This window comes from Tyto alba, unplaced genomic scaffold (genome assembly GCF_018691265.1).
Source record: "Tyto alba isolate M040663 unplaced genomic scaffold, T.alba_DEE_v4.0 Super-Scaffold_48, whole genome shotgun sequence".
NCBI classification, from domain to species: Eukaryota; Metazoa; Chordata; class Aves; order Strigiformes; family Tytonidae; genus Tyto; species Tyto alba.
In genome coordinates, this window is record NW_024881324.1 from 10,421,499 (window position 1) to 10,445,598 (window position 24,100).

At 42.4% G+C, this 24,100-nt stretch overlaps 2 protein-coding genes across 5 annotated transcripts in view; one reads left to right on the forward strand and one right to left on the reverse strand.

Moving 5' to 3' along the window:
• Window positions 1–1,124, forward strand: part of LOC104365816 (androgen dependent TFPI regulating protein) — a 33,706-nt gene extending 32,582 nt beyond the window's left edge. For both annotated transcript variants that reach the window (XM_009972659.2, XM_032987770.1), the window contains one exon: window positions 3–1,124. In XM_009972659.2, coding sequence (XP_009970961.2) covers window positions 3–46 — 44 coding nt within the window. In that variant the 3' untranslated portion in view covers window positions 47–1,124. The remainder of the gene's footprint in view (window positions 1–2) is intronic.
• The window catches only part of TMEM170B (transmembrane protein 170B), a 58,805-nt gene continuing 34,803 nt past the window's right edge, over window positions 99–24,100 (reverse strand). For 2 of the 3 annotated variants that reach the window (XR_006166872.1, XR_004406381.2), the window contains exons 4-10: window positions 22,527–22,752; window positions 18,068–18,125; window positions 13,344–13,434; window positions 7,466–7,653; window positions 6,537–6,692; window positions 2,165–2,271; window positions 99–184 (exon numbers count right to left, since the gene is read on the reverse strand). The gene's annotated coding sequence lies outside the window, so the exon portion shown is untranslated. The remainder of the gene's footprint in view (window positions 185–2,164; window positions 2,272–6,536; window positions 6,693–7,465; window positions 7,654–13,343; window positions 13,435–18,067; window positions 18,126–22,526; window positions 22,753–24,100) is intronic. The other variant, XR_004406382.2, reaches the window with a different exon arrangement.

The following is a 24,100-nucleotide window of genomic DNA, read 5'->3' on the forward strand; positions in this document are numbered from 1 at the left end:
AGGAGATTCAATAGTAATACTTGACTACAGGCGGAAGGGCAAGTGAATCCTCCTCTCCAAGCCAATCTCTCCGTGAATGCTGAAGCCATGAAGTAGAGGAAAATAAATGCAGCTGTGATAAATCCTTTCTCCAATGCATTGCAGCTTCTAGTGGAGCCATTATGTCATCGGGCATATGGAACACCTGTGGAAAATATGAAATGTTTGCCTCTTACATGATAACTCCGCAACTGCTATGAATAAGAAAGTTGTATTCATCTGTTTACACAGATTTCTCATCTCTTGCACAATGTACGTGAGGATGTGTCCATGGTTAAAACTCGTCACTGGTAAATGAACTCCCTCATGAGCTTGGCACTGCTCTGTAAAAGACCTGTGAATGCAAGCCAGCTCTTGTTTGGATTGCCCTTCATCAAGTCTGGAAAAAATTAAGAGGGGGGTAATTTTAACAGTGCTGTGACTTCCAAGCTATCTAGATAACAAATTGGGCTAACGAGGACTGTAATTAGGAATGTCTGCTCAGAAAGTTCACCATGAAGCCAAGTTCTTCTAACGAGAAACATTCTGTAATATTAATATGCATAATATCTCCCCTTCATTTTAACAGGAAATCTGAACGCAACACTTTCTTTCTTTTTCTTGGTTTCAGTTAATCTTGCAGCAAAAGTAACCTAATTATACTGACTGTATGATTGCTTTGACAGAAAGCATGTTAATTTAAAGCACTGTTTAACATAAAGCTGCTTGCCATATAATTACACTCCAGTCACATGTTTACTAATCTTGCTCAATATAGTTGATTTCTGTTATTAGCCTCAACATTTTGTTAACATCTAAAACACCGGAGATCTGCTTTGCAAACTCCAGTAAACAGGCAAAACTGACAGTAGCGTAAGTGTTCTTTAATGGTCAATGTGAAAAAGAAAGATCTCTGCTATTAGCCTTGCATATTTAAATGAGGATTTGAATCTCGTTGCAGTACTTAAATGTCTAACTCTATCTTCGTTGCCAAAACCCCTAGCTTAGAGCTACTGTGCACGTGCTTCATCGGGGTGTTATTTTTGTCTTTCGAATGCTGCTGGAGCTTAGTGAAAACGAAACACATTGTAAGCTGCCTGTGAGCAATAAAAATGTGTATACATAAGATTGTTCTTCTCATGTTAAGCACCTGATAAAATTTTAGCCTGGGAAGTTAACATACTAGGATTAGACTGTAAACTAAGTTAAATCAATGTAAGACATGCACACACTCAATAATACCCAGTTTATCCAGATAACTCGCTCCAGCTAACTTTGCAAGGGGAATGTAAGCAATTACACATACGCTCCTCACTCCCTCCCACCCCACCTCACTTTCTGTTGAAGCTAAAGGAGAACATGGAAAGGATTCAGCTGAAAGATGCTGGTCAAAGGAAATATTTCAGAGACAGACAGAATAAAAACCGTGAAGGTAATTAGGGAAGAGGAGAAAGTTCAGGAGACTCCCTGTACAGGTTTGTTGGGTGTTTTTCCCTCTCTCTCTTGTTTTTAAAATTATTTTATCTTGTACTGGTAGCCCAGTGCAAACAGTTTAAATGTCAGAAACTCGAAACAAAGCCTGAGCCCTGACACGGAGGGGCAGTGACTCCCACGTCACACGAGAGGAGCTGGGTGGCACACCTCATCCTCGGCTCCTGCTCGCGCCGCGATCACCTTCGGGATCTGGCACGGTGACCGGGCTGCTGGACTGCGGGGGTGTGAGCAGAATCGGGGAGGTGGGGGTGTTTCTCCCTTTGAAAAGGGCTCAGAAGAGGCACCGCTCTCTGCTACGTCCTGCACGGAAAGCGATCAGGGATGCCTGTCCCCAAAACACAACTGCTGGGATTTCGGGTTTGCTTTGCTCCTTTCCCTGGCGCACACAAAGCCCAGTAAGGAAGAAAGCACGCCTCGTTGTTCACAAACTGTTATTTTCCCTGTGATTTCAAAAAGGCTTTACTGAGGTACTCTGAGTAAGGATCTGGCCTTTACGACATTTACACTAGATTTCTCTTTCCATTCTGTTTCTCTCTCTCGCTTTATTTTGAGTAAGTACACAAAGTCAGTCAGAACTGTTTATTTATAGCTGTAGATTTTCATGGCTGTATAAATTAGATGTTATTACTGAATGAGATGCCCGCCCACTCACCCAGTGCAGCTGTACAGGAATCCTTTCATGCTGCTCGACGGTACACAGTCTCAATCGGGAGGAAAACAACGTGCTCCCAGCCAGATGAAGGGACCGCTGCTTAAACCCTTGGGCAAAAAAAACAACAATTAATTTTTTCCACAGTACAATGTGCAGCATGACAACCACAATTACCTAATACCACTTAGGCCTGCCACTTTTGTTTGACAGAGAGAGAAAATTAAGGTTTAAATGCATCGGAGCAAAAAAACCCCCAAGTTAGAACCTACTCCTGCACTTTCTTTACAGAAGATTGAGTGATTTTTCTTTAGAGGGAGTGAAGGGAACGGGGACATAAAATTGGTTGTTCTTTGATACAGAGCACCATCAGAAAAATAAAGATCTATCCCATATACACAGAGAGAGCTATTTCCAGCAGAAACAGCTGGAAAGCAATATCCACCACAGTTAGGAGCTTTCATCTTAGCTCACACCTTTGTAACAGTTTACTCTTGCAAAAAGCATGGGCAAGTGCTAATTTCTTCCCTCCCCAATTTCCCACACAAATTTCATGGTCTGGGTCTCTGCCAGAGCTTCAGGGTCGCAATCTGACCTCAATAACATAACTTAGAATTGTTCCAAGCCTTCAGTGGAACTACTGAAGATTTACTTTGATGGATATGGGGCCAGGATCTGGTATGCAGAAAATATGCATTTACATTCTACCAAAGTGTCTAAAATAGTTGCCCAGGGAGGCTGAAATTCAATTTGAGACCTTGTATTCCCTTGGCAGAGCACATAATTAAATATTTTGTGCCACAAAATTAACCAGAGAGTCTCAGGGGTATTGGTAAGAGCAGGCTTAGAGTCAACCATGAGAGCCAAACTAATACCCATTTCCCAGGCAAGTTATTCAGTAAAAATTGTAAAAAAATCGTTGCATTCATATATGGGTTTATAATAATTTTTGTTAGTATTTAACTTTACTGATTATCTGGTTACCTCAGAGGAGGAGATTATTGGCTGTGTGGATTCATATGAATAACCCCAATATCAAGAATCTACTCTTGAACTAAAGCTACTGCTTACAGCTAAGAACTGTCTGTGATTGAATTAACTATTTGGAAAAAACAGCAAGTAAAAAACAAATACAATTACTTTTGGCCAGTGGTTGAAAGCTCTTAAAGTGAAATTTTTTCCTTTTTAGAGGCCTTTACCCCACCAGGAGTTCAATGTTTCCGAAAAGCAAACCAAATATCTAAGGCGTTTAATGTCAATACGCTTCAGTTTAACTTCCACACATTCATGTTTGAAAACACGTGTTTGAGTAAAACCTCTAGGATATAGCCCAATAGTAGTTCTGAGCTATAAAATGTAATAATAAGTCGGTATTTAATGTCGTCTTCTATCAAGCACTCTCAAAACATTTAGCAAACCTTCAAGCTCCTTCACTTTGAGAAGGTAATTTCCCTCTCTAGATGGAAAGCAGCAGCTACAGAAGGAAATAACCCCTCTACCTACACCTGGGGCAAACAGCACGACCCCCTCCCAGGACGCAGGGCCACCTGGGTTTTCTGCCAGCAAGGACAGCGTACGTGTACCCACACATACCTGCTTTTCTCTGGGGGGGGGGGGGTTCATTCAGGTTTGCGGGTGGAACCAGCCAGTGACGATGTTGTCGCCACGTTTGTCACTCACCCCACTGACCCCTCGCCTGCCGCAACGCACCGCCGCTTCTGCCTGCGTTTGCAAACACGGCTTTTTCCTTCCGCCGCCTTCCTGCCACTCCAGGACCCAAAGCTCTGGCAGCAGCATCCCCCGCGCCCTGAAGAGTCTGGGCCCCCCAACTGACAAACCGAGTGCTGCAGAGCGAGGTGACTGTCCCCAGGCTCCTGCCTGACCTGCTGCGAGGTGACCGTTCCCCACGGCGGAGGCAACCCAGCGGGCAACCTGTGGCCCTGCCCAGCTGGCCCAGCTCTTGTTCCTGCGAGGCTGCTGTGGGGAGTTGCCACGTGTGCCGCAGTGGGGTTCAGACAGCACCAGTGGGGTTCAGACAGCACCAGTGGGGTTCAGACTGCCCCAGTGGGGTTCAGACAGCCCCAGTGGGGTTCAGACTTCCCCAGTGGGGTTCAGACAGCACCAGTGGGGTTCAGACTGCCCCAGTGGGGTTCGGACAGCCCCAGTGGGGTTTGGCCAGCTCCAGTGGGGTTCAGACTTCCCCAGTGGGGTTCAGACTGCCCCAGTGGAGTTCAGACAGCACCAGTGGGGTTCAGACTGCCCCAGTGGGGTTCGGACAGCCCCAGTGGGGTTTGGCCAGCTCCAGTGGGGTTCAGACTTCCCCAGTGGGGTTCAGACTGCCCCAGTGGGGTTCAGACAGCACCAGTGGGGTTCAGACAGCCCCAGTGGGGTTCAGACAGCCCCAGTGGGGTTTGGCCAGCCCCAGTGGGGTTTGGCCAGCCCCAGCATCAGCGGCAATGCAGGGAAATGAGGGTGCACATGTGTACAGAAGAAGAGGGGAGCTCCCCGCTGAAGTGTTTGTTTCTGTTAGGCCTTTCCAGATGCTGATAGAGGGTAGGAGGATTTTGGCAGCATGCCTTCGCAAGGGAAGAGATACCCTTTGAAGCGGGGGCATTGCTACCGCCGCGCTCTCACGCCCCAGAAAAAAAAAAAAAAAAAAAAAAAAGACCAAAATTCAGCACCTTCCGCTCCACTGAAGGTTCCTGACCTTTTCCTTTTTTTTTTTTTTTTTTTTTTTAATAAATTTCCGAGGGGGGGGGGAGGGCGCGGAGCGGCCCTCCCGAGGCACCACGGCGCCACCTGGCGGGACGCGCGGGCGCGGCCGCCTGCCCGCGGAGCGGCGCGGAAGCTCCCACGCAACCCGCGCGGAAGCTCCCACGCAACCCCCCCCCCCGAAGCTACTCGCCCCACCCTGAGCGCCCAAACGGGGCCGCGTCGCACCCCCCGAAGCTTCCCCCCTCACCCCCCCACTTCCCAGCGTCGCAGCGTTCCACGCAGGCGTGGGTTGTTCGAGCATCACCTACGACGCTCAGGGGTGCTGCACCCGGGGGGGCGCTTCGAGGTTATCAACAGGGAGGGCTAATTAATATTTCACCGCAAGACGCGCACCCCCCCCCCCCCCCCCGAATTTGCCACGGGGGTGCTAGCATTTACTCCTCAAGCAGGGGCGGGGGCTTTGGGCGGTGGCGTTATTTTGCTCGCACACCTGCGAGCCCACGCCAGCCCCAGCCCCAAAAGGAAACCCCACGCTCTGTCGCCTCACAACCCACCAACACCGCGTTGTCAAGTCAAAAAACACAGGGAGAATAAAGAGAAAGTTGGTCGTTTTGGCCAACACACATAACAATCACGTGAAAGAGGAAAGAAAAGTTAATAGAGCACGTTGTTTTTATCCATAGTCTCAGGTTTGAGGATGTTTTGCCCTCCCCACTCCCCCCCTTTTTTTTTTTTAAACAGATGTTGCCAAATAGTTTTGACCTTGAATCACACATACCTTAAAATGGCTCACAACCTTTTGAGGAACAACCCCCAGGCTCTAAACAGTTACATCACTAAAGCAGCCTCCTTGTTGCTAGTTGCCAAACAATAGCCATTGTTCCTGTAGGATCTCGCCAAAAATAATATGATGTGCAACTGCCTTCCCACTGTTGTCTTTGCTAAAGCACTAAAGTTCCAGAGATGACTTTGTGGATGGCGTACAGCACAAATAAACCCAAAAGGATCAGAACAACTTGAAAAGCATGTGGAAACATTGGAAGTGGGTGGAGTAGAATAAGAAAGTGGCAGGGGATGGAAGAGAGAAAACCATAATGAGGACGAGTTTATATTAAAAGATATTGAAGTGTTTAAGTTATGCAGCTGTTTTTATGTTGTTGTGTAAGTGAAAACAAAACACAAAGATTTGAGTTTTCTGTCCGTGTACTCATATCACTAGAACTTGCATATTATTCTTGAGGAGGATGGCTGCACGACTGTGCCTTAAATGGTTCTTTTTTTGCCACTCTGATTTTAGAAAGAAAATGAGTTGCAAAGAACGAAAAAGGTACAGAAGGCTCAAATAGTTTGCCCTTCTAGCTTTTTTTCCCTCCTCTCTTCAACTTTTACTGCAACTTTGCCAGTGTTGATTCTAAATGCAAAACATCAGTTTGCATGACTATTTGTGAGGGAACATAAAATGGCTACCTGTCCTGGTTGAGGAAAAAGACTGGAAAATGAAATATCTGGAAATCATAGGGATCACAGACACACCGCTAAATATACATAGCCTGTGGCTTATGGGCAGTCTGTACTGAACTCAAAACTTTGCAGAAAAGCATACAGGGGGAAAGGAAAAAAAAAAAAAAAAAAAAAAAAAAAAGGACTGATTTCAAAATACCTCTTTAATAACAGAATTTATTTCCTACTTGTAGTTCAAAAAAACATCAGTGAAGGATCAGCTTAGCTTTTTTGCTATCAATAGTCCACATCACAGGAGAGGCATCTTGGTCAAGTGGTGGAACTTCGTATTGTTGTTGTCTGTGCTGTACATTTCCTGATATAAAATAAAGACCATTCATCTTCCACCAGTAATACATTTATCTTATTGATAAAGAAAGCCCTGAAAGAAAGGACAAATACACATGTACCACTGTACATCGTGTGAATAAAGTTTTCCTTCACATTTCTACTTCTAGTCATCAGTCTACTTAGTTATCCTAAGTCTCAATTCTAGACTCTGACACAAATTTAGAACTGAACTTTGACCTAATTCGTGAATCACAGGTGTAGAAAAAAACAAAGCAGGCCAAGAAAAGTCACCTCAACTACTTCAGATGAAAGTTAAGTTTTTTAAAAAATAAAAAACCTTTTTTTTTTTTTTTTAAATCCGGTTTGAATTTCTGGCAAATACTGAAGCTGATATTTCCACGTAATGCTATCCAATTACAACATATTTACTAACCACAGCGTATTTATTGCTAACAAAGTGTTGCAGATGCCTGCTATAATGGGCCTCTCTTTAACCATTACTGGCTGTTTGATAAATGATCTGCAGTGTTAGAAGGTCACAGAAGAACAGCAGAGAAACACCGGAGGGAAAAGGGAAAGAAAAAAACCCCAAACCCCAAGTGGCCAGAAAGACCAGACTGTGGGAGAGAGTCAGTTATGCTCTCTTTAAATATGACCATCCCTTATAAGGGAGAAAAACATGACCAACATAAAGCACGGTCTGTAGGCAAAGCCCGCACCGTTCAGATGCATTTCCCCGAGCTCCATCCCTGGGCATGTCTATATAGTCATCGTAAAAGTATGTTCCACTGAACGTACAGCTGCAGCGACTTCCTCCTCGGCGGAGCCGGCCTCTAGACATCCAGAGAAACAAGCACGAAGCACGTGGGTCCGGGTCCGACTGCCCGAGTCCGCGGGGTGCAGGCTGCTTCCAGGGCTGAAGGAACAGAAACGACCTGGAGGAAACGGTGCGGGACGTGGTTCCACGAGCGCGGGGTTGTCATCAGCTGGAAAAAAAAAAAAAAAAAAAAAAAAAAAAAGCAAACCCAAACAAAACAGTCACAATGGAAATGAGGTTGATCTGGTCATGATGCTGACAGAAAAAATGCGCTTCCTTTTAGCGGTGGTGGTGCCTTTCAGGAGTTTCTGGTTTGTTTTGCTTAATTACTAGGCTTTGGAGTTTCCCAATTATCAGAGCACTCACAAAGCACTCCTATACATTCTCTGTCTGGGCATGTGAGCGCCAGCTCCTATCCCCTAGTGAGAAAGAAATTTTTAACGTATTGATAAGATGGAATTTTCCCATACAGTCGCTATCAGGCAGTCAGAGCACTGCATGGCATGGAAGAAATGAAAAAATGTGCTTATGCTCTTTCTAACTTGGACTAGCCCTCCAGTTCCTCCTCCCTCCTCATCTAAGGGTCAGAGCCAGATAGAGAAACATCTCCTAGGCTATATCACTTGCATTGCTGTAGCAAATGCCAGATGGGGTCTTGTGACCTGGGTTTGGTCTGTTTGCCCACCTGCCTTAGCTGATGGGGAGGTTCCAATGAAGCAGAAAAAACAGTAGCTGAAGGAGTGAAAACTAAGCTGTTGTATCAAACATCAGTAATGAGCTTGCAAAACGCTGTATCTTATTTGTGTGTTGCCTCATATGCTTTGAGCAGCAATTAGTAAAGCATGATTTCCCTCAGACGGACCAAAAATATCTGAGACCTGGGCTTATAACGCAAAGCACGCTCACGCTGGGGTTCGTATGGGAGGGTTTTCCTGTGGGAAAGAAGCAAGGGACAAAGCGGAATTCACTGCTCGCTAACATACCATCCCATGAAACACCTAAAACTCCCAAAGGGTTAAAGAGGAGATTTAGGTTTGGGCAAGCGGTACGGTCATAGAATAATTTGATAAATAACGGAGGGATTCCTCTGTTTCACTCCACTTGTGGTGAGCTTTTGGTTCTCCGTGGTGTGGGGAGCAGCCAGGGCTTTCCAAGGGCGAGCAGCACGGGGCGATGGGCCACATCTGCCAACACCGCGCTGCTGCCAGCTCAAGGACCTCTCTTCCTGCCATTGTTATCCCTGCGGCCCTGGAATTCCATCCAAATGGATTTGACCCCTCGCTAAACAGCCCGTGCACACTTCCCTGATGAGGGTATTCCTGCGCGAGGAGAGGACGGGGCGGCTTGCTCCACCCCCGCCAAAGTGACCCGGGCGTGCTGCCGTGTGCCGGGCCACCGGCCGGGCACGGGGCTTTGGGGGGACACGGGCTCACCCGTCCGATGGGGAGCAGAGCTGGGCACCTCAGGTCTGCCCCACCAGCACAGAGAACATAACACAAAGGGTGCAGATCTTCACCCGGCCTGCATTTGCTCGTGGCAGAAATGTAGTAGGTGCCATCTATGCCCCGTGCTTTAGGAAAAGACTGTTGTTGTTGTTTCAACTTTTCAAGTCTGAAATGAATTGTATTTTCCTACAGCACAGCTCTCAGTCTGCCGTAATGCCTCGCCATGCTTGCATATAGTTTTTATTTCTGCACTTACTTTATACTGATTTTGCACAGCATTCCCCTGCGCAAGCACTGGTGTTAGTTTCTGACTGGGAGAAGCCTCCTCTTTACAGGACAGCAGATTCTTTTTTATCTTTTTTTTTTTTTTTTTTTTAATATTTTCTATCCATAGGATGGTTTTCATAGCAGTTCATTGCCACTAAGCCTCTGACATCTTAGATGATGCTCCAGTTCTGTGCCACAAGAATACACCTGAGTGGTCTTTGCCTTGCGATTTGATGGGTATAGCCACTGCAAGGATGACTACTGTTTTTATCTTTTTCTGATCCTCACACTCCTAAAGAGCTTTGTCCTGTTCTCAAACCTCTCCATCTGTTTTCCCCCTCATATTTGTACCAGAGTATGCCTTGCTAAAATTCTTCTTACCTTACTAGACCTCCAAATGCATGACAACATTTCATATAACACAAAACAATCACCAATTAGTATTCCAGCTGCCCCACTTCATTCTTCTCCACTCTCTTCCCCCAACCTTCCTCCTACAAGGGAAACTTCACAACTTCTTCCATGACAAGGCTGCTGACGTCCAAGGAGAGGTCACTGCCACCACTTCAATCTCTATCACCCAGTCTATATCCCTGCCCATTCATGGAAGCATTTCTAAAAGCCAAATATTGAAGAAAGCACTGTAATTTGAATCTAAGTTTTGCCTTTGTAACCATTTCTCAATTTCTACTCCAGGGCATCCCCTTATCCCCTGGAGGGGTTGGAAACATTAGGACCACCTCTCTTCTCTCCCATCATTCAAACTTTCCATGTCTGTCTTCAACTGAGTTAACAGGAAGCCCTCAAATCTATTTTTTCTCTCCTTTCCTCCATCACAGACTTGACTCCCTTGCAGATGCCAATCACTCTCTACAGAAAGCCATATTCCCTCTCAAAGTTTCCCTTCTCCTTCCCCTCAGGACCTCCCAGAAGCATCATTCTTCTTAATTCTCCTGTTCCAAACTTCTGCTCTGAAGCAGACATGGAAACTTTATAAAATGTTGTTAACCCTAGATAATGAAGAGTTATTCAGGAAAAGGTCCATAGTTTGCTATATATTAATAGAGTTTTTGGTACCCCAGGGCCATGTTCTCCTTGCAGCTTTAAGCAAGAGTGAATGTAGCCTTAAGCAAGAGGATAATAATCAGAAACTCTGTTTCAGACTGACCTTCCTCCTAAGATGATGCTAAACAAGCTTTTGTCTGAACAGATCTACAGGTACTTTGGGTAAGAACTTCAGCTGGGTGTCAGCGCAGTGCTATCTGAAGTTAGTGGGATCATGGCAGTTTAAGCGTGGAGTTGCTGACCTGGCATAACGTAACTCTGTATTTTGGTTCTTTCATCCAAGAAAATCTAAATATCCCCAAAATATTAAGCCTAAAAATAGGATAAATAATAGCACATTTACAAACAGGGAAACTGAGTCTTGAGAAGACAAGACCCAGGTAATCCATGATATCCACTGCTTCTGGGTGGGTGCATGTGAAAATGCATCTAGACTGGATTTGCAGTATGGTTCAGCACAACGTCAGTCAGGGGAAACAGTTGCCTGACAGTACTTCTGATGGCCAGGTCGTAGGGGTCCCATACTGGATTACCCTCAGATAGAAAAGCACATAAACCAAAAGCTACTTTTAAAAGACATGGAGCTAAAAGGCCTGGCCAGAATGCTCTAGACTTACCAGAAGAGGATCTGGGTCTTCTGGCTCCTGGCACAAGACCCTCATTTCATTCCCTTTGCTTTTACTGGGCTTCAGATCAATACATGCAAAAAACGTTTCCACCAGGCTTTAACTTTGGCTATCCACTCAGCTATGCATTCCCATACAGTCACATGCTATTATTATGATTTTAATTAGTAAAGGTTACACGGCCATATCTATTGTTTCAGTAAAGTTTTGGCCACAAAGTTCACACGGTCGTGCTGAGCCGAAAACCAAGGTTATCAAGTAATCAGGCTAAGCACATTTGCTGTAATTATGGCTCCCTATTTGTTTTATTCACACACACTCACCTTCCTCTCTTGCCCTCCCTTCTCCCAAGCCCTATTGCCAGCTGACCGGCTCGGAGCAGTATTGTTGCTTTGTTGTGAGCGGTGACCCTGCATCATGTAGACAGCTGAATTAAGTCCTATCGCTGTACCGATCTAAAATGACATTTTGACAGGGGCGACATGGGTGTGCCTTGGCAATGAGGTGGCAGTAAATGATGTTACAGCAAAGAGACACCATTTGAATGGACAAAGCACATTGTTTGTAGCTGTGCTGCATCGAGTTCAACCTCAAGCCAGGCTGCTCTTAGCCAGTGGATTCAAATACCACAACTGATTGAGAGTTCTTCCTGTGCCAAAACAATAATGAGAGATAAAAAGGGATTTGGACATTCTTCCCCTTCCACTCTCATCTAGACTGTAAAGAAACAAACAGCTCCATCACACATGCACGCAATCAGGTATTTTGATATAAAAGTACACACAGAAGACTGAAATTGTGGAACAATTTCACTGGCACTGGCAATAGTCACGTGTAAACTACATAAAAATTTTGGCCCCTGCACTTCAAAAAAACTTTCATCTTCTACTGGTAAAAAAGCTTACGTCTGATAATCTACATAAACTGATTATTACCTGATACATCACTCCATACGGCTGTTTTCTTATTTACATTTCACCCATCTTGGACTGTGTCATTGAGTGAGTCCATTTTACTTTTATATTCAGCCTGTCATTTTTTGGTTCTTGGGGATTAACATTTGAATCACTGTGAGGAATGCTGATATTCAAAATTTGCAATAGGTTAGCTTAAAATGGCTTATTAGTTGATTTAATTTAATACCTGGAAACTCTTATATGGATAGTCTTCTCTATTTAAGCCTTGCTTGGTTCAGTTTAATGATGCCTCTTAGTGATACAGCTTGCTGATAAGCGTAGTTGCCACCCCACTCTGCTTTTCACTGTCTTTAAATGCCACGTCAAAAACCCATGACATCAAGAGTATTTCAACGGGGGTTCTTTTTGTTTGCATTCTACCCAGCGACCCGTTAAGTCCTTTGCTTTTCTCAGAAGCAAAATGAAGACCAGAATCTCTTTTTCTGCCTTTTGTGCTCTATTTATGAAAAATCAGATTTTCTCATAATTAAGTGACACTAGAACAGTGGAGCCTGAACCAAGCTGCCACCATGATTCACAGCAAAAAATGCAGGGGCTTGCAACACAGCTATTGTACTCCATAAAAACAGCCTGGTACACCGCCCACGGTCAGCTCTCATGCTTGCGCAGCCAAGGATGTGTAAGCCCACGTTTGACCTTAGGTTAGTGGCAGGCCAAGACTACAGACGTGGTTAGGTACTCAGGTGACAAGGGGCTGTTATTAAAGCCCTTGAGCATCTCTGGGAGGGAATCAAACCATGAGACCCGAAGGCACTACGCAGGGACTACTGGTGTCTTTCTGGAACAATAGTCTCTTCCTAAAGACCAGCTCTTGTTCTTTAACCTCCCCCACTAGTTTATTCCTCAACAGCTTCTCCATATACAGTAACCTTAAGTAGCTCTTCTTGAGTTCTCTAGCTTGAGAGGAAAGGAGGCCAGCTATCCTCAAACCCAGCAGTGACCCCTCCACCAAAACCTGTTTAACACAAGGTTAAACGGATACACGGGCCACACAGGTTTATTGTTAGTAAAACACTTTGTGCCTGTAGCGGAGTGGTTACCTTCTTTTTCATAAATGCAACTACAGAAAAATCACATTCAATTTAATGAAACAGTAAGATTTATCGTTTCCTCAAGAATTAAAGGGGTTTCAAATATGGTGGCAAACCCAGACGTTTCTAGATCTCAGAACAAATGAAGCCAAGTCCTTGGAGTCAACTGTTCTTGCATTCCCCAAAAAAACTTTAAGGAAAAAGACATATGCAAGTCTCTGATAAGAGATCAGATCTGATAGAACAAAAATTGTCCGTTTGCTCTTTCTCAAAAAATAAGGGGGACAATCTGTTCAGGATTCCTCAAAAAAATTGTGCAAGAACTAACTTACTTTGGAAACAGAAGGGTAATTAGTATCCCTCTTCTCAAGCATCTGTTTTGTTGTCCCAGGTAATGCATTTTTAAGCACGGTATTGATTAGCTTTGATTTAATGTGTGACTACTCACCCATAACGATGAAGATTTTTCCTCCTCAAATGCAAATAAGCAGCAATATAATTTGAGAGCAGTAGGTATCAAACCATATGGTGACTTGTGCCTGGAATTGAACAGTTCATAAATTAGAAGAAAAAATATTATTTATTCTTAATAAAACCGCATTTAAATACTCCTTTTATTATACCTACTTTTTTAATTCCCTCCCTGACTTTCTTACTGATAAAGGCTACACATATCTAAACTGGGCAGCTAATGGAGACAAAGTACATTCAGAACCAAGTTACAGTGGTAAATATCAACTGTATTTCATTTGACTTCGAGTGAGAGAAACACACCTAGTTTGCCTGTCCCAAGACACCTTTTGTGTTTCTTTTAGAGCCCGGGATACTTCACATTTTGTTAACACTGGTGCCACTAATGGAAAGAAATGAGTGCTACTCACTGATTTCTAACACAATTAATCTGTCACTGTATCAAATTCGTATCACAATGAAAAATGAGTGGCACAGATTAGTTTGGTGCTGGAGACTTTTCTCTAGATATTTAGTTCCTGTACTCTGAAAATACTTGTAATTAAATCTGACAGACACAAGAAATTTTTGAGCGCTAGGCTGGCACAACACAGAGCTCCTGAGAAAGGCCAGACCAGCAGTTGCTCCTGCTTCAGGCTGCTTTTGCTTCTCAGTGAACAGTGACAAGAGCACGTTATTGCACGAGTACCGTTTATTTAATGACACCAGACTCTGGTTCTGCGTGTCCTCACACGAGACATCCAGCCATTGCAAGGCTGGGTAGAACAGAGAAAGGCGGTACAGCAGGTAGGATGTTAATCACTGTGCCAGCTAGTTAGCACGAGGATATTCTACAGCTGAAATACAGGCAATAAAAGATCATGTCCACCTCCTGCCCCTTCTGGCAACGACCCTTGAGAGAGTAGGTTCTGTTAATTTTCTGTTTAGCTGGCTTGCTGTTGCACACTTAGCAATCAGAAGAAAGGGACGACAATTTAATGCCTTGGTTGATATTTTGGAAAGGCCTTTTGGTTGGTTGGTTTAGTTCCCTGCTCCCTCCCACCCAAGGAGAGCACTCTCTTTCTGCGTCTGCCATTGAGTTTCTCCACCTCTTTCTTTAATGCCAGCTGCAGAGTGAGAAAGGAGTATAGAGAGAGATTTGGAAGTTCCTACAAACCAAACCCTTTTGCTAAATCTGTCTCTGCATTCCCAGTTTCTATGAGTACATGGTGAGATCAACATGAGGACGAAGAGGCATCCAGAAAGCACAATGTTGCTTCGCAGCCTTTGAGTCAGCTTTTCAGTTCTTTCCTTTCTCTTCATGTGAAAGGGTTCAATGAGCCTAACAGAGCATTTCTTATTAGCGATTTTAAGAAGTGCTTAAAAAACCCACAGTAGTGTAGGGGCAGGGATCAGAACTCTGTGCAATGGATACAAAAATATTTTAACACTGGAGCTGGTGACATAGACTTATTTTTTATTCCACAACTTGCCTTTGCTTTCTTCCCTTATGATCTCCTGTGTGTTGTAGATATTCATGGTACTCTTCCAGTGCTGAGGTTGCAGTGGCAGTACCAACAGCAGCAACAGAAAGTGAGCTTTTATTTACACCATGAATATCCTATGCCACTTAAAGATGCCAAGCTGTTTGGTTGTGTGGTGTTTTTTCTCCTTTTTTTTTTTTTTTAAGACATACGTGTTTTAGAAAGCATGCTTGCTTTCTCAAAATGCTAAGCAACTTCATAACTTCATAGTGTCTCACAGGGAGGAAATATAACTAATAGTCATCTATTATAATAATATTATTATAAAAGTGACAACTGGCACACAAGTAGCAGTATAGTCTCATGCAGTATAATTGCTGGTATTTCAAAAGGTGACTATGTAAGCAGGGATGTCTATAAGGCACCCTGCTGTCTGCATACTATTTGAAAGTTGCTGTGGTTTCTGTGATTTTTTTGTTGTTGTTGTTGAGCTTTTATCTTCTCTGTAAAAGCAACAGTTTGACTGCAAAGCAGAGCTTGACAGGCGATTTAGCTTACCAGTGACAAAACTGTGGTCTCTTATAGTGTCTGATATCAGAAAACAGCAAAGAAAATATGGAGATAATTTCTGCGAATTATAAAAAAAAAACCCTAGTTCTAAAATCCTGTGGCTCTGTGAAAACACAGCTATGCAAACGAGATGCAGATCATGAATTTCTGCTGAAGCATTTTTTACTGAAATTCTCTCAAACAATGTATCTAGATTACCTGCTGTCACCTCAAACAGGTTCATAGAAGCAAGGGTTAACCCAGGTTGGAAGTAAGATCATCCAGCCCAACCTCCTGCTAAAGCAGAGGCAGCTATGGACATGAGAGTTTTAAACAAAAAGAATTGGGAGATTTGGTTTTTCTGTTCTTAAACACCACTTACAACTAGAAAGCAGTCTCCTTCTCATCAAGCTTTTGAAAACAATTGCAGCTTTTTTTTTTCTTTTTTCTCCCCTTTTCTAAATGCAAGGGTATTTATTTAAAGATGACAAAACATGAAGCTTTTCCATCATCTAGTACCAGGTGAAGAAGGCAGGGACGGAAAAATCTCACTTGGTAAATAGATACATTAGCACATACAAGAGAGGACATGTGGTGACAGTGGAAGTGCCAACATCCAACTTGTACCAGTTAACTCCAGGGAAAAGATGTAAAAACTGCTATTGCTTTCAACAGAGTTATGGTTTTACCATATGAAATGACAATGATGTAAACCCAGACTAAGTGACCTCATAATCCATCTTTTAAATTTAGTCAGAAGAAGTGTTGGGGAGAAGTGGTATTGAGCAGTAATTATAGTTTAACTGAGACAGTATTATGAACAAGAAGTAGCAGAAGAACTCAGAAAAAGCATTTCTTCCCCAACCCAAACCTCCCTCAAACCAAAATCTTTACTTGAAGGTCTGAGTTTGTTTGTTCACATGGAGCAAACTTGACTTTAAGCCTAGGAAAGCTTAAGAGTTCCCTGGAAAGGAAGTGGCTCAACAACAGAGTAATAAAAAGCTAAGAACGGCGACATCATGTGCTGAGCTCTGAACCAAATACCAACGCAGGGATTGAGCTCATGCACAACATGATGAAGTAGGAAATTGCTAATGACAGACAAGCTCCAAATTGAACTATTACTGGGGATTCTCAGGTGTCTATCAGATGAAGAAATAATTGCAGTAAAGGAAAATATAAGAAAAAAATCAGAAAAAATCCCCTATTCTTATGACCTATTTGATGTGCAACAGTCTCCCTAGTGAAGAGGATTTGCCACATCTTGAGTCACTTTTCCAAAGCATTGTTAAATCAATTGTAAATACACCTCCTAAAAAAACGGAATTGCATTGGCAGGGGGAAAGACATGGTGATCCAAAGGGTCTTTTCTATCTCTAATTACCCTGACCTCAGCTGGACATGTCCAAAAACTTTTAGAGAGGAATGTGTGTTAACACTTACTTGAGGACATGGGCCCCTGGGGAGATGAATGCGTAATTGCTACAGCAAAGAAACATCATCTAACTAGTCAGGAATGAAAAGATATTATACACAGAGCCAGTATTAGTCCAGTTGGGCAATTTCTTGTCTTTTTTTTTTCTAAATTACCATCAGCAGTCTCCCAATGTAATCCAGGTGATTGATTTCAACTAGGTTTTCTATCCCAGTTAACAATGAACCTCCCAGATTTCAAATCTTTTTAAAGTTCAGATTAACAGTTTAATCCAGCAGTATTTTATAATAAAATTTTAAAATTTTGTATCATTGCCAGATAAGCAAAAGTTTGATTTGGGAAGAAATTGCAGCATGTTTCAGATACTCTCTTCACTGAGTACACCTGCCCTCCAAAAATCAATGACTGTAGTAATAATTAGGGCTGATTGAACTCCTACTGTTAACACTGCTTAAATCAAAAATAAATTTTCAAGCAGCATTATAAATATTTATATGCTGTCTATTGTAAAGCTTTTAGCTACAAAAAAAAGCTTTTGGAAAAAATATTTCCATTTTTGCTTAGTTTTCAAATAGTAAAGGATTTTTTTTTTTTTTAAATATGAAATTGTTACCAAAGTTTTCCAGCAACATTAAATGTAAGTTTTTGTTTAGAGCCTTCTATTCAACGGGCACATTAAAATGTCATAAGAGATTAAAAAAACAACAACAAACTTCAAACCACATCCACTAAACATTTCCTGAGAGGGAAAAAGAATTACTGACATTTTAATTGTTTTATTTTTAATAAGAAGAAAGCTCAACTGCTTTGTTTCAATAGCAAGTTCTGAGGACTTGTCAGAACAAACGTTACTAAGTACTAAAGTGATGATAGCTGACTGCAATGAGATTCAGTGTTCCTACCTGGAGAGTTTATTGTATAATCAACATGAACCTACGTCGTTAAACCAAATCAGTGGATTGACAGAAAAATCAGCCTGGGAGCACATAACCATGGGCATGCTACAGCACTGGCTTTTAGTATCTGAGGCAAAGACCTGGGAATAATATCAAGAAAGACGTTATTGAGTAAGGTGAGGAGGCTTCCCTGGCCTCTGCTTGACTTGGAGCAGCAACAGGATGCCCTCTAAGTCTGAAGTCAGGGAAAGATTTTTCAGTTTTAAGGTCTTTCCCACCCCAAAACCCGCCCACCACCATTGAGGTAGCTTTCAGCCTGAAAACTTGCTGAGACTGAGAGGACTGGAAAAGCACGTACCTGGGGACATAAGCCTCTGGCTCTTGGTGTCAGCTTTGTCAGTGCTGAAGATAAGTATCTGAAGAGAAAAAAAATCAGTTTGAGATTTTTCTGGTGTTAAAATGATAACGGAAAAAACTCCTGCTTGGTGCTCCACAGTAATATGACATTTTTTTAGTCACTAATACCATCCAAATTGCCTTAAAAGCTATGATGGGGAAAGGCTACATTTGAAAGAAAGATCAGGGTATAAACTTCTACCCAATCTCTGAAGGAGGTGGAGATTTTTTATCATCATCATCATTACTTTGTTATTGTCTTGAGATTAGCCTTAACAACAAGAGTTATTTTTGAAACCAATCCATGAGTAAAAAATGCTTGGGTAGTGAGCCAAAGTTTCCTAGGGCACTGCTCCTTAGCTGGGTTTTTAAACATTCTAGAAAACAAAAAAGAAAGTTGTTTTTAATTTTTTTTTTTTTTTTTTTTTTTTAGCAATATACACTGTTAGCTGCAGTGCAATGCTCCTCAGTAAGGCTGCACCCTACCCAGGGCGCTGGGGAGATGCAGCTTTGCAGCTGAAGTCAGGCAGGGCATCCCCAGCTCCAGCATCGGGAGCCGCACGCCTCTGGCAGCCTGCAGAGGAACCACAGCCCTGCCAGGGGCACCTTCTTTCCGTGCCTTGGGTCACTCCTTGCCCTCCAGGTGTGTGGAAGAAGGGCTGCGGTCAGAGGCTTACCCAACCATGCTCTTTTAAGGTCACTAAGTTCTTAGAAGTGCCTCTGATCCCAGATATGCAGCCCAAGTAGGCGTGCAATAGGTGAAATAAATTGCTCCTTTCCTCTCTTTTCCCTAAGAGACCCTTGACAACTCTATGATCTGGAGCTTTATGCTTTACGCTGGCCAGCCTATACCCACTAAAAGCACGATTTTATTTTTTTTTTTCTCTAAAGTCACCATAGGTCTATACGCTGCAGAGACTTCATGTGTACAGTCATACATGCAAGTATTCTAAAAATCGCCACACACATGCATATGCTTCCTACAGACTGAGTTTCCATACAAGCAGTGCTCTTCTAAAATGCAGCTGGACTGTTTCTTTAAAATGTGAAACTGAGTAGACTGCATAAGATAGATGCAATGAATTTAAGTATGTACTCCACCTTTAAATCACTGAAAACTACATACATGCAGCTGAATATGCATTTATCCATCCTGCAAAATTAGAAACTGTAAGATTTGCAAGGAACTGTTGCAAAATAAATCAGGAACTTATTGTTCCATTTTCTCAATTGGGAATGCATACTTAATGACAGTTTAATGAACATAAGATGAAAGAAATGTTTTTTCTGTGCCAATATTGTCATGGATTAAAAAATATATATGTATATAATTGACATTTTTTCTGAGATGGTTAAGGAAATAAGAGTTTTTCCTATCAGGAAAATGTTACTTTTAGAGTGTCATTCCTCAGTGTATAGGAGACAGTGGGCACCTGTTCCCAAAAATGTAACAGCTTTACTTGTATCCTCAATTAAGATAATTGATTAAGTGTGTAATGGATTAAAAACGTTCTGTAGGGATCCTGTCAAGACTACAAATGTCTTAATGTCTACAGTATTACCATTCAAGAGATGAAAGACAGTTTGGCAATGAATTCCTAAAAGGGGATTATTTATTTTCTTCCTCTCAAAACTGAATTGTTTAAAAAACTAAAATAAAAAGACACACCAAAAAAAAAACCCCTGGCATCTGCCCAACTGTATGTTGGAAATAATTGATGAGTTTGCACTTTGCAAAACACAAGTTCAGCCCGTGTTTTGGAAGCTGGGGTTTTGTTTGTTGCCCTTTGTGTGTTGCTGGGCTCCTCTGCACCTGTTTCATACTGTACATATTTGGAATTTTTCTGTATTCTTTATCATTTCAAAGACAGGAACACAAACATCTCTGCTTTTCCTGAGATGACTGTCTGTGTGTGTGTGTGTGTGTGTGTGTGCGCATGCATCACTGAAACTTCCTAGACTCAAATGCTGTTTTCTCTTGCCAGACACCCCTGTGGGTCTTCCTGAACAGCAGGCACTTTTTCAATAGCAACTTGGAGATACTGAGGGGGAATAGAAGGTCATTTTCTATGACAGGATGCCAAGAGGACAGGAATTGAATGGTGCTGGCTGGCCACGAGACGCCATGCAAATCAAGAATGCAGTGTGGTCCCCGGGGAAATAGTTCATGAGCCTGGAGTATATGATAAACCTGCAACCAAAGCCTTCTTAGGCAACTGCGATAACAATGTGTCACATTCCAGAGGAGTCAAAAACAAAGGTTGCAAAAGTCCTTGCAAAGCAACGCTCCCTTAGACATCTGCACTTCCACGGAAAAGGAAAAATTTAGCAAGCTTTGTCACTTCTGGCTATTTTCTGAAAACAAAACATAACAGTTTAGGGTTAGTCTGCCTCAAAACCCCTAAGTAAGTGACAGCAGAAGGTAGTTGTAAGACTCTAACCTTTAACAGGTTAAAAAATTAAATATGCATATGCACCCAAAGCATATTAAAAATAAAGTAAATGCCACAATAAGGAGGTAGTAAACAGATATTTCCACAGTATGTTACAAATAACTAACTGTCTGAATGTAGTGTTAGCCACCAGCTAGGAAGATTAAATCCATCTCTTTAAATTTGCTTTCTTACCCTTTTCAATTAAGCACTGTACTACTTTCATAGCTAAGTAGTCACTTCATTGCTGTTCATAAATTGATCATAAACAGGCCAAATTACTCCTTCTATTTGCCATTGTTCAGTGACTAGTCTGTGCAGACAAACAGATCACGAAATACCTGCAGTGGGTATTTGTTATTTACTGTTAATTACTGATGGTGGCTGACTGGCCAAGTCCCCTAGGCTGCCGGAGACGCGGGGAAGGAACAGGAAACTCAACAAAACACCCTCACTAAGGTGACAGACAAAATTCTGCCATGCGTATATGAAGTATGTGATGCAGCACAAGATTTCACAGGAGAAGCATAACTCACGGTGTCCTTCTGAGAATGGAGGAACGAAAGATCAAGAGTGCCTCAGAATTCAGAAAGCAACTACATTGCACTTTCGTGAATCAGATCAAGCTTACTACACCTCACCCTGCTTTCAACCTTGAGGTTTGCTGCTTCTCTTTCAGACCTGAAGCACTGAAGAGCTCATCCCCTTCTTTGTTCCATATATCCCTGCTAATAGCAGTACAAACCACAGATCTTCGTGGTGTTGCTTTGTAAAAATTCTTTGATATCATCAAAGATCACCTCTCCCCAGCAGAATATCACAGTGCACCTCACAACACAACACTCCAACAGCAGGATAAAGGCATTCGTGCCAAGGCCTAAAGCTGGAGATGATTAGCTGAATTGTAACAAACAAACAACAACAACAACAAATAGGCAGAACATAAGAGCAAAGAAAAATAGTTTGGAAAAAGCACCCAAATGATTCCATTCCAGGTAGGAAAGCTGTATACCAAGAAAGTGCTAGGAAGACTGCCAAGACAACAACTGAGTTCTCTGTATCAAAGCTATGTCTTTCACAGGGACCCCCAAGAATTAGTAGAGCTGGTAAGTCAGGCTAAAGTAGGCACTGCCTCCTTATTTCTCAAAAGCATCCAGAATTTATACATGGGTGAGTATGAAACACATATCCACAGCAGAAAAGAGCTACAAAGGGAGCCTCTAGAAAATTATCTGCCATGCAAGGGTGTAACACCATCTGACCAGAAAACCATCAAGGTTCAAATACATGTAGGTGTCCTGTACAATAACTTCCATTTCTGGCGCTGTCTCTTAAGGCATTTTTTTGCCAGGCTGCCAGTATTGCTGTTCATGTAGTGCTTTATTTCTAACATGTTGCATGACAACTTCTCACAGACCTCAGGAGGCACTGTTTAGACCACAATATTTTAAAAATTAAATAAAGATTAACAAGTTACTAGTTATCCTCATCTTGCAAGGAACGAAAATTATCCTCAAGAACTCCATCAGCTTCTAATTAAGAATACAGAAAGTGTCAAAGTGATCAGAGAAAGTGCTAAAAAGCTATTTAACAAGTGCAATTTGCCTGCATAACTGTCTCCTGAAGAAAAAACAAAGGTTGCCATTAATTTTACTTTCTGTTTTCAGAAGTGCATTTAAGACAATCGGCCCTTTTCTTCACTGGTAATTCACATATTGACAAAGCTTTCCCCTTCTCCTCTTCCCCCATCTGTTCTTCTGCAGAAACACAGAGCCACAGAAATAAGTAAGAGTTGTAATGTCAGTCATTCACTTCCATAGACTGTTCCTTCCCTTCCTCCCAAATAAACTCTGTTTGCAGTAGCGTGCCCACTCTGGATAGACAGAAAAAGCTGTCCATCCCATGGACAGTTAAGAGCACTACATGGTTTGGGAAGTTAGGACATTTTGTTGTTTCCATTACTAGAGAAAACGCAGTCCTCGCCAGTACCTGAGCTGCGCAGGAATCACAGGCCTCCCTTCCCCCATCCCATGCCCGCTCCACAACTCCTGGGCACTCAGCTGGCTTGCCACCAAAGTTCAAATCTCCAGGCGATTCTTTCTCTCAGAGTCTCACAAACACCAGAGAGAAGTACAAATCCTGGGTTGGGATCTGCAGCCTGAATTTTCCCCATCATTCAGTGTTGCTCATATCTCATTTTCCAGTTCCAGCTCACCTGGAGAGATTAATACAATTGGGAAAAACAAAAACAGCACATTGAAACGGTAATACAAAGCCTGCAAACAGAAAATAGACCTTTTTTTTTTTTTTATGCAGATACCACTTATAGCTGAACGTATGTACTCATCACAAATCTATTATAGACCTGACTCCTGGTTTCTGTTCCTCATACTCAAAAACCTCCTACACAATTATTTCCTATATGATTCTTTCCTTCCTACCCACTCCAGCCACTGCCCTTCCTGGTAGTGCACCAGTTTTGTTATTGTTCAAAGGTGAAAAACAAAATCTATCCCAGGAACTCACTCTGGCAAAGCTTAACCTAAAATGATTACTATAAGAAGAGTGAAATGGCCCAATACAGGGGCCTCCAAGCAGGGCCAGTAGCCCTGACATGGCACAGAAAGCCGCATGCATTGCCCTTCTTTCCACTCACTTTACAGTGGAAGAGCTGGCAGTCCTGCAAGTACAGATTGCTCATCACATTCAAGAAAGTTAAAAATATGCACTTACACTTATGATTAACTTCCAGGCAAGTAATAATGAGGTTGCCACGAGGATGCTGTGGGGTTTGAGGATAAAAAGAGGGGTGAGCTATTCAATGATGAATGGAAGTGATGCTTCCCTCCTACATAGCTTCAGCACACAGCTAAAAATTTCCTCCATTTATACAATTTGTGAAACAATTTGACTAGGCATCTAGGTTTCTCCTGGGTGGCTGTAAAGCCACCTACAAAATCAAGCTGAATAATGAAGTGCTGATCATTTGTACCAACTGGAGAACTGCTCCTGCAAGGATCACTGGCACTCTAAAAGTTTCACTGTTGAAATTTCACGCTTCCCTTTTCAGCTTACAACATCAATGCCCTGGTGCTTTGTTTTATTATATTTTTTTTTTCTAAGAAAATAAGCAGCCACTATATGGAAGTGAAATAGCCTTCATTCAAAACATGTTTTGCAAGAGGTTTGATTTTATTCAGTGCCAACCAGAAGACAGACAATAATCTTACTTATGAGGGCTGGATCTATTGTCTAGGTTTAATTAGCTGACTATTAGACTTCCCATTTCTGTTATTGCAGATCTTTAAGTCTTTTCCTAACACGATGTGCTTTAAAAAATGTTTTCCAAAGAAAGCAGAAGATATTTCTATTCATCTTAATTGTTCAGGAAATTAAAACATGCCAAATTTTTTTCAGCTAATTAGCTTGAAATACCTTGTTTCTCACTGCCAGAACTGACCTGTAACATCTTTCTTGCTCTCTCTCCACATCACCAACTGCTCATTTACTTCCTTTCACTGTCCTACATCACTCAGCAACTTTTTCCACAGGACATTTCCTCT